General features: G+C 58.6%; 1 protein-coding gene across 9 annotated transcripts in view; it reads left to right on the top strand.

The window, feature by feature from the left end:
• LOC131565001 (protocadherin gamma-C5-like) overlaps nt 1-12,736 on the top strand; it is a 229,623-nt gene that overhangs the window by 186,814 nt on the left and 30,073 nt on the right. For 2 of the 9 annotated variants that reach the window (XM_058815637.1, XM_058815636.1), the window contains exon 1: nt 2,960-5,516. The exons of 4 other annotated variants lie outside the window; for them this stretch is intronic. In XM_058815637.1, coding sequence (XP_058671620.1) covers nt 3,087-5,516 — 2,430 coding nt within the window. In that variant the 5' untranslated portion in view covers nt 2,960-3,086. Of the gene's footprint in view, nt 1-2,942; nt 5,517-9,559; nt 12,014-12,736 lie in introns of those variants that run through there. 3 more of the 9 variants (XM_058815635.1, XM_058815634.1, XM_058815643.1) reach the window with 2 other exon arrangements.

Here is a 12,736-nt window from a genome sequence, read left to right as displayed (position 1 = left end):
GGGATGTGAGTGAGTGAGTGGGCGCGAACCTGGGATCTTGACTCATCCTTTTGACCTGCCAAGTCTTATCCGCAAATTGCCCTTTTTCTCCGAGGAGTAACGCTAATGTTGTCAGTACTTCTGTCTGTCCTGGAGGACAGACAGCTGCGCGTTTCACCAAACTGGAGTGAGGAGGTGGACTCGGGGTGGAGCGGATATAAAAGTGTAGTGGAGCCTGAAGCTGAGACAAGCCTTTCCCCTGGGTCTAGTGACCACTAATTGTCTCAGCCACATTTGGGCGCTTTCATGTGATAATGATGTGTGATCTATCCCGGAGTGTTTACTCAGTGGGGGACTATGCTGGAGTTCTCTCCTTTTCTGTCAAGCTCGGTTCTTTAGCGCTCTGAACCCCTTTAACAGAAGGTGTTGTGTACATCCGTAACTCAGCTTTTCCCCTCCATCTGTAGAGTCGGAGCTGGTGCTTCAGTGTAGCTCCAAGACGGAGCTACAGGAGCAGAAGGAGCTTTGTGTTCCCGCTGCCACCGGCTTCTCTGGAGTGGAGTCAGGGAAAATACCGATGTGAGCGGCTCAGGCTGGGATTTGGCTTGAACCCGTCCCTGGACGAATTGCTTGTGCAGGGGAAGGCGTCTTCCCCCTTAGCTGTTGTACTTTTTCACTCTTCTCCCTCAAAATGGCGCTTTGAGGTGCTCTGAAGCGTCGTCTGCAATATTCAGGCTTCCCACCAAGGTGGAGGAGATGTAATGTCTGCAGATTAATCGAAATACGGTAGATGGAAATGTTCTGTCTTTAATACCTTTCCTAAAATCTCTTTTCTACCCATCTCTCCGCTGCTTGGCCATCCCACTGCTGCTGGGATTAAACGGAGAAGGTACTCTGGTACGGGTGGTGTGTGCACTCATACATAGGGAGGGAAATTAATTCAGAACTGTGGACCTCACGCTGAGAAATCGCGTGTAGGAAAAACCTAAAATGGGCAGTCATTGGAAAAAGGATTCAGAACTTAGAGTGGTTGGGAAAAGGATTCAGAGTTTATTTCAGAGAAATAAGTTGCTGAAGACTATTTCAAGATTTGGGTCAAAGAGAGCTGTGTATTTTCTTGGTTTTAGATTACATACAAGAAACAAAGACAATTGGGATTTGGTTTTATATGAGAAAAGAAGTGCTTTGGGAACGTTAGATGACTCATATTGGATTTTATTTGTGTGAAACCCTATCACATGTGAACGCTATGTGAACTTTTATCACATTCTGTAGACAGGTGATAAGAATGATAAATAGCGCTGATAAACTTTATCTTTTGGCAACGATTAATTAGGAGAAAAGGAAATAGTTGAGCATGTAGATAGGACAGATTGCGCCGACTCTTTCGATATCGCCGACTCTTCATGTAAGCGCCGAACTGCTGCGTCTCTGGATGGATCCCCTGTGCTCACGGCAGCTTTTAGGATTGTGCGGGACGAGGACAGGCAGAGCCGAGATCCCTCTCGCTCTGGCGAATGTCGCTGTCCAGCGCTGGTGCGGGTGGCTTGCAGCCCTACGAGCTCAGCCCCCACAATAGCGGGATAACAAATAACCCGCCGCAAGTTTCCGAGCCGCTTCTGCAAGGCTTTGGGAGCCTCCATAAGCGAATGAACGCGGGGGCGCTGATTTCCAGTCCGGTTTTTGCCTTCCTCATCGGTGTCGGTTGTGAGATGACACGTGGGCGCTGTGTGTCACAGCTGGGTTTTCACAGGGTGCCTGATATTCCCCTATCAAGCATCCTTGTCCCCTTTTCTGTATCCCGTGAGAGCCGAGCGGTTCTGCGGGTGACAGACGACAAATGCCGGAATTTCGGTATTTTATCCTTAAGTGTGCATAAAAATTCGGAAAAGTGGGAAAAGCCGACGTAGCACGAGTTGTTTATAACAGCAACAACATCCCTAAGGCAGGTTTTTGACCAGGCACTGCCGCTGCTGTGACCTGCCAGGCTGCTGCTGCTGCGGGGGAACGGGATCCGCTTCCAACCCGGTGAACCCGCACCACAGGTCACAGAGCGTGAGTGCCCTGAGTCTGGCTGGTGGAAAAAACTACCGGGGAGCAACCTGGGAGATTGCGAGAGTGGGAGGGCACATTAAACTGAGATTTCTGCGGTTTGTCAGGGAAGACGCCTGCTGGGATAGTGGTGGCAGTGGCGATCCCGCAGGAGGGGTGATGCTCCTGAAAATCCAGCGGCGGGAGCCGCCCTGCGGCGAGACTCAGTGTTGCGGCCGGAGGAGCTGCTCATAACACAGCAGCACGAAATCCATGTCGCTTTGCCGGCCACGCTGCTTTGGTGGCATGCTGAGCAGCGAAGTCCCGATGCCTTGAAAGGGGCTTCCTTCCCGGAAGGGGCTGGCCAGGCATTTGGGTGGGTGGACCGGCATCTTGAAGGTCCTGAGAAACACTGGGAGCTGGCGCGTCGTGCCCGTGCTGGCTCTCCCTGGAACCCTGCGTACCCCGGAGAACCCTCCCCACTCATCCCCCCGCCCTCTCCACCTTCCTTTTTTTACTCCTAATGCCTCATTCCAGCGAGGTGTTCCCTCGCGCACACCCCAAACACCCCACGTCTCCGTATCGCCCCTTTTGCCTTCACTCTGCCGACTTTTACAGCTTCTTGCGCACACACGCAGTCCCCGTGCCCGATCCACCCTGTTTCTACCAGCGCTCCCCCCGCCTGGCTGTTTCTGTAGCGGGTTTCTCTCAGGGCTGTGCTCTCCCTTCAGCTCCTGCCCGCTCCTGTCCCGGGGCCGAGGTCGCCGCGCTGGCTCCGGCGGGGCTCGGGGCGGCTCGGGCGCTGCGCTCTGTGCAGTTATTGGCCGGGACTCTGTGTGCCGCTGTCGGCCAATGATGGAGCGGGGGGGAACTGGCGGCCCGGCCCCGCTCCGAGCCGGGATGAGGCGCAGACGGTCTCAGAGAGACTCTGCGAGTGAGTCACCGCCGAGCCCGCCGAGCAATGCCCGGCTCCCCGCCGCCGCTTCCCGGGGCCGCTGGGCAGCGGCATGAGGGGGCGAGCTGAGAGTTTCTAGCCGGGGCGGGGGGCGAAGCGGAGAGCGCGGCCGTCCTGTGCGATGAACGGCGTTGCTGTGAGGAGCCGCGGGGTGACGACGGGGCAGGTACTGAGCCTCTTGCTTTTGTTCGGCGCTTCCGACTGGGTTTCCGCCGCGATTCGCTATGCGATCCCCGAGGAGGCGCGGAGAGGCTCCGCGGTGGGGAACGTGGTAGCCGACCTGGCGCTGGACCTTGGGCGGCTGCCGGGGCGCCGATTGCGGGTGGTGTCCGGCGGCAACAAGAAGTACTTCGGGGTGGATCTGACGAGCGGGGCCCTGCTGGTGAATGAGAGGATAGATCGGGAGGAGCTTTGCGGCGCGCTCTCTCCCTGCTCCCTCAGCTTTGAGATCGTGGTGGAAAACCCGCTCGAGCTGTACAGTGGCACCGTAGAGATCCAGGACATCAATGACAACGACCCGGTTTTTCCCAGCAGCCAGGCGAGGCTGGAAATCAGTGAGTCGGTGGCTGCCGGAGCGCGCTTCCCGCTAGAGAGCGCGCAAGATCCCGATGTGGGAATTAACTCTTTGCAGACCTACCAGCTCAGCGCCAACCCGAACTTTGCACTCGACGTGCAAACGAGGGTGGATGGCAGCAAGTACGCGGAATTGGTGTTAGAGAAGGAGCTGGACAGGGAGGAGCAAAGGGAGCTGAATTTGGTCTTGACTGCGCTGGATGGAGGCAGCCCGCCACGGTCGGCCCACGTGCAGATCCACATTGATGTTGTAGATGCCAACGATAATGCCCCGGTCTTCAACCAGTCCACCTATAAGGCGAGTGTGAGGGAGAACACGCCCAGCGGTACTCTGGTCGCCAAGATCAGTGCGTACGACCTGGATGATGGGCCCAATGGAGACATCATCTACTCCTTCAGCAGCCACACCCCCGCCAAGGTACGAGAACTCTTTGCTCTGGACTCAGCCACAGGGGAGTTGAGGGTCAAGGGACAGCTGGACTATGAGGAAACAAAGCTGTACGAGATTTACTTACAGGCTAAAGACAAGGGAGCCGTTCCTGGTGTGGCTCATTGCAAAGTGCTGGTGGAAGTCGTGGATGTGAATGACAATGCTCCAGAGGTGACAGTGACTTCTGTGTACAGCCCTGTGCCTGAAGATGCAGCCCCAGGGACGGTCGTAGCTCTGCTGAGTGTTACAGACTTGGACTCCCATGACAATGGCTTGGTGAACTGTTTTATTTCCCCTGGGATCCCGTTCATGCTCAGCTCCTCCCTCAAAAATTACTACACGTTGAAAACAGAAGGAGCTCTGGACCGGGAAAAGGCAGCAGAGTACAACATCACTATCACAGCCAAGGACTCGGGCTCGCCACCCTTGTCTGCAGTAAAACACATCCTGGTGCAGGTGTCAGATGTCAATGACAATGCTCCCAAGTCATCCCAGGATTCCTATGATGTCTATGTTCCTGAGAACAACATGCCTGGCATCCCCATCCTTAACGTGAGCGCCACGGATCCGGACCTCGGGCGCAATGCCCACCTCTCCTATACCCTTTTGGGTGACACCACTTTTGGCCACCTCTTCTCCATCAACCGGGATAACGGCACACTCTACCTGCTCACCTCCCTGGACCATGAGGACCAGGTGGAGTTCAACATGATGGTGCAGGTCCAGGACGGTGGCTTTCCACCTCTGGCCACTAATGTCTCAGTCAGTGTGTTTGTCACTGACCTCAATGACAATGCCCCAACGGTGCTGTACCCTCACCCCAACACCACCGCCACCTACACCGATGTGGTGGCACCAGGCACTCCTGCCGGCCACATGGTCACCAAGGTGGTGGCGGTGGATGCGGATGCAGGGTACAATGCCTGGATCTCCTATACCCTGCTGCAGGCCACTGACCCCAGCCTCTTCTCGGTTGGGCTGCACAATGGGGAGATCTTCACGGCCCGCCAGCTCCGCGAGGATGACGCTCCTGAGCACACCTTAGTCATCCTGCTGAAAGACCATGGGGAGCCTGTGCTGTCCACCAGTGCCACCATCTCCATCTCTGTGGCCGAGACGGTCAAGGAGGTGCTCACTGACCTCACTGATGTGGCACCTGCCAGTGATCCCAGGAGACATGTGACTTTCTATCTCATCCTGGCTGTGATTTTGGTGTCAGCAGCCTTCTTCATCACCATGTTGTCAGTGGGCATCTTCAAGTGCTACAAGTGGAGGCAGTCAAGGGAGCTGTACAACAGCTCCAGGAGCACCACGTACAGGACACCAGGGCCCTTCAACCACATTGATGCTGTGAGGGGTGGCTTCACGCCACCCAGCTTCTACCACCAGGTCTATCTCACCACAGACTCTCGCCAGAGTGATCTCCTGTGTAAAAAGCCCTTCACTTCCAGCCCCTTGGGGAGCCGCCAGGGCACCATAAGGAATGGTGAGCCAGGGCTGTACCACCAGATTGTGGGCACTGCCAGCCGGCTCCCCACACCTGCTGAGGTAACGTAGCTCCTTCCTTGGCGTGTCCCAGCGCTGGGCAGAGCCACGGTTCCTTTGCGCCGCACGCGTGTGGCTGTGTGTTGGGGTTGGGAGGGACATCCAGTCGTGCCACGCCCCTAAAGAGTTCAGCTACAGCTGAACAGGTGTTCTTTGGAGTCAAACGAGCCGTCCTGAGGGCTGATGACTTTTGCACTGTGATGAGCTGGATCAAGTGAGTCAGTTTCCTCATGTTGGCAATCATGCGTCTTTTGGAGGCAGTTTTGGGTGCGCCTTGCATGAGTAAGCGGTGGAGGCTGAGGTCAGCTCGAAACCACTTGTTAATCCTTGGCACGAAGTTTGCTGTTAATGGTATTTCCTTCCCTTTGCAAAAGGAGAGCCAAGGGGAGCACTTGCACTGTGGGGGAACGTTGTAATCTCTGTGCGTCGTGACTTGGTGGGGGCCGGAGAGCTGGGGGTGCAGGTGGGGCTGGGAGCTGGGGGTTGGCGTGTCGCCTCTCACAGTGCAGCACGCAGAGCTGATGGATGATCCTGGTTCCTCTGACAGACTGTGGTCACAGAGCAGTCCCTTCCATCTGTGCCGTTCCTCATGTTTGACTCCTGAATGGTTCTGGTTTTATTTCCATGGAAGTTCTGTGCTGATGTTCAGTCTAGGGGAGGGGGTGGGATTGCAGACTGCCCCTGTTGCTTGCAGGGTTCTGCTGAGCTGGACTTTGGCTCTGAGCAGGGTGGTGAGTCGTCCACTGAGATGTTGTTCAAAAGCCCTATTACAAGCTCTGCAGGATTCATAATGTGCTGTCTCTGGGTGATGTCTGGTGTCCTTATTGCAGGCTGGAAGGCGTTTGCGCATGGCAGCAGCTTCTGTGCTTCTCCCCCGATGAGAATTGTGCTGCTTAATTTGAAAGCTTTCAATTATAGGAATGCTTCAGTCTTCAGAGGTGAGGCCAGGTAGTGGATCCAGTGGAGGGGGAATGTGGATCTGGTGGATTTCCAAGGTCGTTGGTGCTGGTAATTTGTCCTTCCTGGGAGGCAGTGGGTAGGAGTGATTGGTTCCTCAGAGCAGAAGGAAGTGAGGTGCAGCGGAAGCTGTTCAGGGGATGAGGCTGCGTGTGCTGCCTGCTCAGTGTGGCCAAATCACAGATGGAGACAGAAACCTCTCAGAATTATTTTATGCCTTTTTATTTTTTTTCCCCTGCTTGCGTCACTGCTCAGACTCAGCACTTCTGATTTGTGGCAGGTGAGAATGGCTGCAGCAGCTGCAGGAGCAAGTGTGGGCTGTGCTATGGCTGGGGACAAGGATGTCCCCTCCACCTAAACGTCCTGCCAAGATGCCTTTGGGGGTGAGGGCAATAAATGATTTGAGAGTGGGGGTGGAAGGAGGGCAGCAAGCCCCAGCCCTGACTCCCTCCTATCCCCCAGTACTGCACCGGAAGGGCACTGCCAGTGAGAAATCAGCTGGGATGGCTCTGGGCTTTGGATTTTCAGTCTTTGTGGTGACAATGGATTGTGTCGAGCCTGCAAAGGCTTTACACCTTGCTCTGCAGGGCACAGCCAACCCCCAAAAGGGATGCAGGGGGAAGGGTGTTGGCTCTGTCTCTAGCAGGTTGTGTGTCCTGCCATGAGGGATCCTTCCCTGCAGGATCTCCAGTGATCCCTGGGTTGTCTGGCTTGGTGCCTCCCCACAGAGTGAGCTCTGACCCTGTGGAATAAGGAACATCTCCATCCATCCCAGACACCCCATACCCTTCCTGCCTTGTCCCACTGTCCCCATCCCGAGCTTTGACAGGCCCAAACAGCAGCAGGGTCCCTGTTTAAAGCCCTTGCTCCAGGTTTTTGGTGGCTGAGCCATCTCAGGGCACTGAGTGGTTTCTCCCAGGCTATGTGGGCTTTGCAGGGGCTTCTGCTGAGGCACTGCAGCAGCGCCAAACCCATCCCCCGGGGTGCAGCACCCTGTATTGCCAGTGGAAAGCTCTGTCACCCAGCTGTACTGTCTGGGGCTCAGCCTGGGATGGGGACAGGGCACATTCCAGAGCCAAGGTTGCCGTGACAGCTTCCTGCTGGTGGCACCGTCAGGAGCTCTGGGGGGATGAGTATGTAGCAGAAGGAATCGGTCTCTGTGTGCTGGGGAATCCCTTGTCCGGTGTTTTTCTGCATTGTCTCTTTAAGGCGCCTTCCCCCCTCCTCCGGAGCCGGCGGTAGGTGGGACCTGGGCAGTGTTCTCACCACTCCTAAGGTTCCTCCCGGTGTCTCTCCCTGACTGGCAGCAGGGTGGTCCCGCCTCACGGCTCGGAATAGGCAGGGAGGTGCTGCAGACGGGAGGGAGGACCCCGGACTGCAGCACCTTCACGGTCCCTGCTGTCGGCAGAAGGATGCTGTCCCCGTCGCTGTCCCTGTCGCTGTCCCCCGTGCCGGGCACGGGTGCTCTCAGCCTCTCCCAGCTATTCCCCAGGTCCCTCTGGTGCCCAGGTGGTGGGGACAGGCAGCATCCCAGGCAGGTGCTGGGTCCCCTGTCTGCCACAGCACTGCAACCCCCAGCCCCCAGGGTCTGTGTGCCCCCAGGGGAGGGGTAGGGTGGCCTTCAGTGCACCAAGGACAGAAGATGGACAGGGACTGCTTACAAAAGCATACAGTGACAGGATAAGAGGGAATGGTTTTAAACTGACAGAAGGCTTTGATTAGATAACAGGTATAAAAATTCCTCCCTGTGAGGGTGGTGAGGCACTGGTACAGGCTGCCCAGAGAAGCTGTGGCTGCCGCATCCCTGGAGGTGTTCAAGGCTGGGCTGGATTGAACTCTGAGGAATCTGGTCTAGTGGAAGGTGTCCCTGCCCACGGCAGGAGGTCAGAATGAGATGATTTATAAGGTTCCTTCCAACCTAGGCTATTCTGTGACTCTGAGTGCACAAGGCTTCTGCAGGGATGTGAATGGAACTAAAAGTCTGCAGCTTGCCAATATCGTCTGTGACAGGGAGAGCAGGAAATTACTGTGCTCCCCCCTGGGGAGGCTAAGACCCCTGCTTCTGCCCTCAGGAGACTGACTGCAAAGCGGTACCTGCCACAGAGTATCAGTGCCAGGTGGGAGGCTTGGGCTTCCTTCCCAGTCTGAAATCCTGACCTGGTGGTGTGATCCTGTGGTGATCTAGTGACCTTATTATCTGGCTCTGTGTGTTTGCAGTGATTTGGGTACTGTGAAGACTGACCCCTTCCTTGCCCCAGGCTGAGGAAGTGGCTTCCCGTCAGGTGTGCATTGCGAGCAATTGTATTTCGGCTTTGAATGGCTCACCTGCCTTTGCTTTTGCACCTTCAGCTAGCTACTCCCACGCTGGGCTGGCAGGAGTGGGTGTCCCCCTCCCAGTGCGAGGTGTCCTGGCCGGTGGCGGTACTGGTGGCAGTGATGCCTCACTCAGACAGGCAATCATGGGGTGCAGGCAGCAGCCAAAGCAGTAGCTGAGGGGGAGAAGAGGGGTGAGAGAAGAGCCCCTGGCACCTCGGGGCTCTAACAAGCACCTTTTCATCGGGCATGAAAAGTCCTTTGGCCTGCGTTCATGACAGCTGCCCTTTGTCTGTGGGCATGATGTGAAGCCACCATTGTGGAGGGGGAGCACACAGGGAGGGCTTGTACCTTGCTTCCAGGCTGCCAGGACGTGCAGTTTCCCTGTGAACGCAGAGCGAGCTGTCGGAGCAAGTGAGTCAGGCTGGCAGAGGGGAGGCCGGGGGTGGCAGCCCCGCTGTTGCCGGCTCAGGCCCCTCTTCCCGCACCTCCGGAGCCACTGCTGGCCAAGAGGGGATGGAGCTCTCGGCCAATTGGGCGCTGATCTGAAGCAAGGGGGGGAAAATCTGCTTCTCCCCCACCCCCCCTCCCACCTCCGCGCTGGGGCTGTGATTCAGTTCCCCTCCCCCAGCCCACCCCCTCTGCTTGGAGGCTGACAGTTGGAGCCGCAGCCTGCCGGAGCCCCGGAGCTGTTTTCTAAGCCGTGCAAGAGAGACCCAGGGATTTATTCGCAGTTCCTCAGTGCCTGCCGTGTCCCGGGCCAGACGCGCACGGACATGGAGAGTGCCAGCCTCCAGCGACCCGCCTGGAAATGGCAAGTACTGAGTTTGTTTTTGCTCTGCGGCTGGGGCCGGGGCTCCGGGCAGATCCACTACTCGGTGGTTGAGGAGTCAGAGTTGGGAACCGTGGTGGGGAACGTGGCCCGGGACCTGGGCTTGAAGGTGGAGGAGCTGCCGGGTCGCAGGCTGCGCCTGGGCTCAGAGGAGAGCTTGCGCTACTTCGCCGTGCGCCTGGACAGCGGCGCGCTGGTGGTGAGCCAGCGGCTGGACCGCGAGCGGCTGTGCGGAGCAGCTGCCAGCTGCGTGCTGTCGGTGCAGGTGGTGGCAGAGAACCCCCTGCAGCTCTTCCGCCTGGAAGTGGAGATCCTGGATCTGAATGACAACTCCCCGAGCTTCCCCACCGCTCACCGCACCCTGCGCATCGCCGAGTCTGCCACGGTGGCTGCGCGCTTCCCCCTGGAGAGCGCACAGGACCCCGACGTGGGCACCAATGCCGTGAGCTCCTACCGGCTGAGCCCCAACTCCCACTTCTCCCTGGATGTCAAGCAGCAGCCGGATGGCAAACTCTTCCCGGAGCTGGTGCTGGAGCGTGCCCTGGACCGGGAAGAGCAGCCCGAGGTGCAGCTGGTGCTGACGGCAGTGGACGGGGGAAGCCCAGCGCGCTCGGGCACGGCGCAGATAACGGTCCAGGTCCTGGATGTCAATGACAACGCTCCCACCTTTGACCGCACCACGTACAAGGTGAAGGTGCCGGAGAACACACCTGTGGGGGCTGTGCTCCTCCGGGTCAATGCGTCTGACCCCGATGAGGGTCCCAATGGGGAGACACAGTACTCCTTCGGGGTTCACACCTCCGACTTGGTGCGGAGGCTCTTTGCCCTGGATCCCCGCTCCGGTGAGGTCCGAGTGAGCGGGGCCCTGGACTTTGAGGAATCCCGTTTCTATGAGATCTATGTGCGAGCCCACGATGGAGGGGTCCCGGAGATGGAGGGCAATTGTGTGCTGCAGGTACAAGTGGAGGATGCCAATGACAACCCCCCGGAGGTGCTGCTCACTTCCCTGTTGAATCCGGTGCCAGAAGATACCCCACCCGAGACTGTCGTGGGGCTCTTCAATGTACGGGACCGAGACTCGGGGGCCAACGGGGATGTGAGTTTGGAGATCTCTCCCGATGTGCCTTTTGCCATCAGGTCCCTTCAGAACCACTTCTCCCTGGTCACCCAGAAGAGCCTGGACCGGGAATCTACCTCACAGTATGCAGTGGAGCTGATCGCCCGGGATGGTGGCTCTCCTGCTCTCACCACCACACTCACGCTGCTCCTCAATATATCTGATGTAAATGACAACCCCCCACGCTTCTCGCAGCCCTCCTACGATGCCTTTCTCCAGGAGAACAACCCGCCTGGCTCCCTGCTGTGCACCGTCTCTGCCTCAGATCCTGACTACGGGGATAATTCCCGGCTTGTTTACTCCATAGAGAGTGGCCAAGTGCAGGATGCCCCCATCTCTTCCTTTGTCCACATCAACCCCGACAATGGTAACCTCTATGCTCAGCGCACCTTCGACTTTGAGCTGCTGCAGGTTCTGCCAGTGTCTGTGGTTGTGAGGGACTCGGGGTCCCCCCCTCTCTATGCCAATGTTACTGTCTACATCTTCGTGCTGGACCAGAATGACCATGCTCCCACCATCCTGTACCCTGCCAGTGACAGCGATGTGCCGGCACCCCAGAGGGTCCCACTGTCTGCCCCACCGGGCTACCTGGTGGCCAAGGTGACAGCAGTGGATGCAGATGCTGGGCACAATGCCTGGCTCTCGTACCGACTGTTGCCACAGTCCACCGACCCCTCCTTGTTCCACGTGTCGCTGTACACCGGGGAGGTGCGGACCGCGCGTGCCTTCCAGGACAGCGACATGGCAGTGCAGCAGCTCCTTGTCCTGGTGACGGACAATGGTGACCCTCCACTCTCCAGCACTGCCACCATCACTGTGGCCCTGGAGGAGGCAGCCCTGGAGGAGAGCTTCAAGCCTCAGGATTTCCTGGCTGGTGCCAAGGAGAAGCCGGACCTGACCTTCTACCTGATCATCGCTCTGGGAGCCATTAGCACGGTGGCACTGGCCACCGTCACCCTCCTGGTCGCCCGGTGCCTCCGGCGCAGGGGCCGTGCCGCCGTCTCACCCTACTGCTGCTGCTGGCTCAGCGAATCGCCCTCCCGGGACTTCTGCAAGCACTCCAGCCCCAAGCTCCAGCTCAGCTCCGACGGCACCCTTAAGTACATGGAGGTCACGCTGCGACCCACCGACTCCCCGTCGCAGTGCTACAGCACCTGCTTCTCCCCCGGCTCCGAGCGGAGCGACTTCACCTTCCTGCGGCCCTGCCCAACCCCCGCCACCCTGCCGAGGGCAAGCGGGGCTTTCCTGCCCGCCGCGGGCACGCTGCGGGACCGCGGCCAGGTGAGCGGCGATGCCGGGGCGGGTCCGGCGCTGCCGGGCGCTCCGACGGCGCGGTCCCCGCGGGGGGCGCGGAGCGGCCGCGCCGGTTCGCGGCGCGCGGCGGCGGCGCGCGGGCCGTGATTGGCGCCGGTGTTGCTGTCCTGGGGAAGGAGCGCGGCGATTGGAGCGGCGCCGCCGCGCGCGCAGCCAATGGCGGGGCGGCTGCGCGGCCGCGCTCCCCCCGCCCCGTCGAGCCGCGTCCGCCCCAAACAATGAATGGGAGCGGCGAGCGCTGAGCGCGGCCCCCGGCGCCGAGGGCATCGCTCCCCGGCCGGCCACCCGGCAAGGATGCCGAGGGCAGGGCAGGCGCGCCGGTCCCTGGGGCTGCCGCGTGTCTTCTCCTTCTGTTTGTTCTTGCACAGCTCATCTGCTCAGATCCGATACAGCATCCCGGAGGAGCTCACACGGGGTGCCTTTGTGGGCAATATCGCCAAGGACCTGGGCACCGATGTGGCTAAACTGGCGGCAGCTAATCTGCAGGTACTGTCGGATTCGGATTCCCAGTACTTCTCCGTCAATGTGAACACCGGTGTTATTATGGTCAGCGAGAGAATAGACAGGGAGCAGCTTTGTGGGCAGAACCCACGCTGCTTCCTCCACTTGAAACTTGCCATCGAGAACCCGGTGGAGTTTTACCGAATCGAGGTGGAGATCCTGGACATCAATGACAACCCCCCGCAGTTC

Source organism: Ammospiza caudacuta, chromosome 16 (assembly GCF_027887145.1).
Source record: "Ammospiza caudacuta isolate bAmmCau1 chromosome 16, bAmmCau1.pri, whole genome shotgun sequence".
Classification (NCBI taxonomy): Eukaryota; Metazoa; Chordata; class Aves; order Passeriformes; family Passerellidae; genus Ammospiza; species Ammospiza caudacuta.
This window is presented reverse-complemented; position numbering and strand designations above follow the sequence as displayed.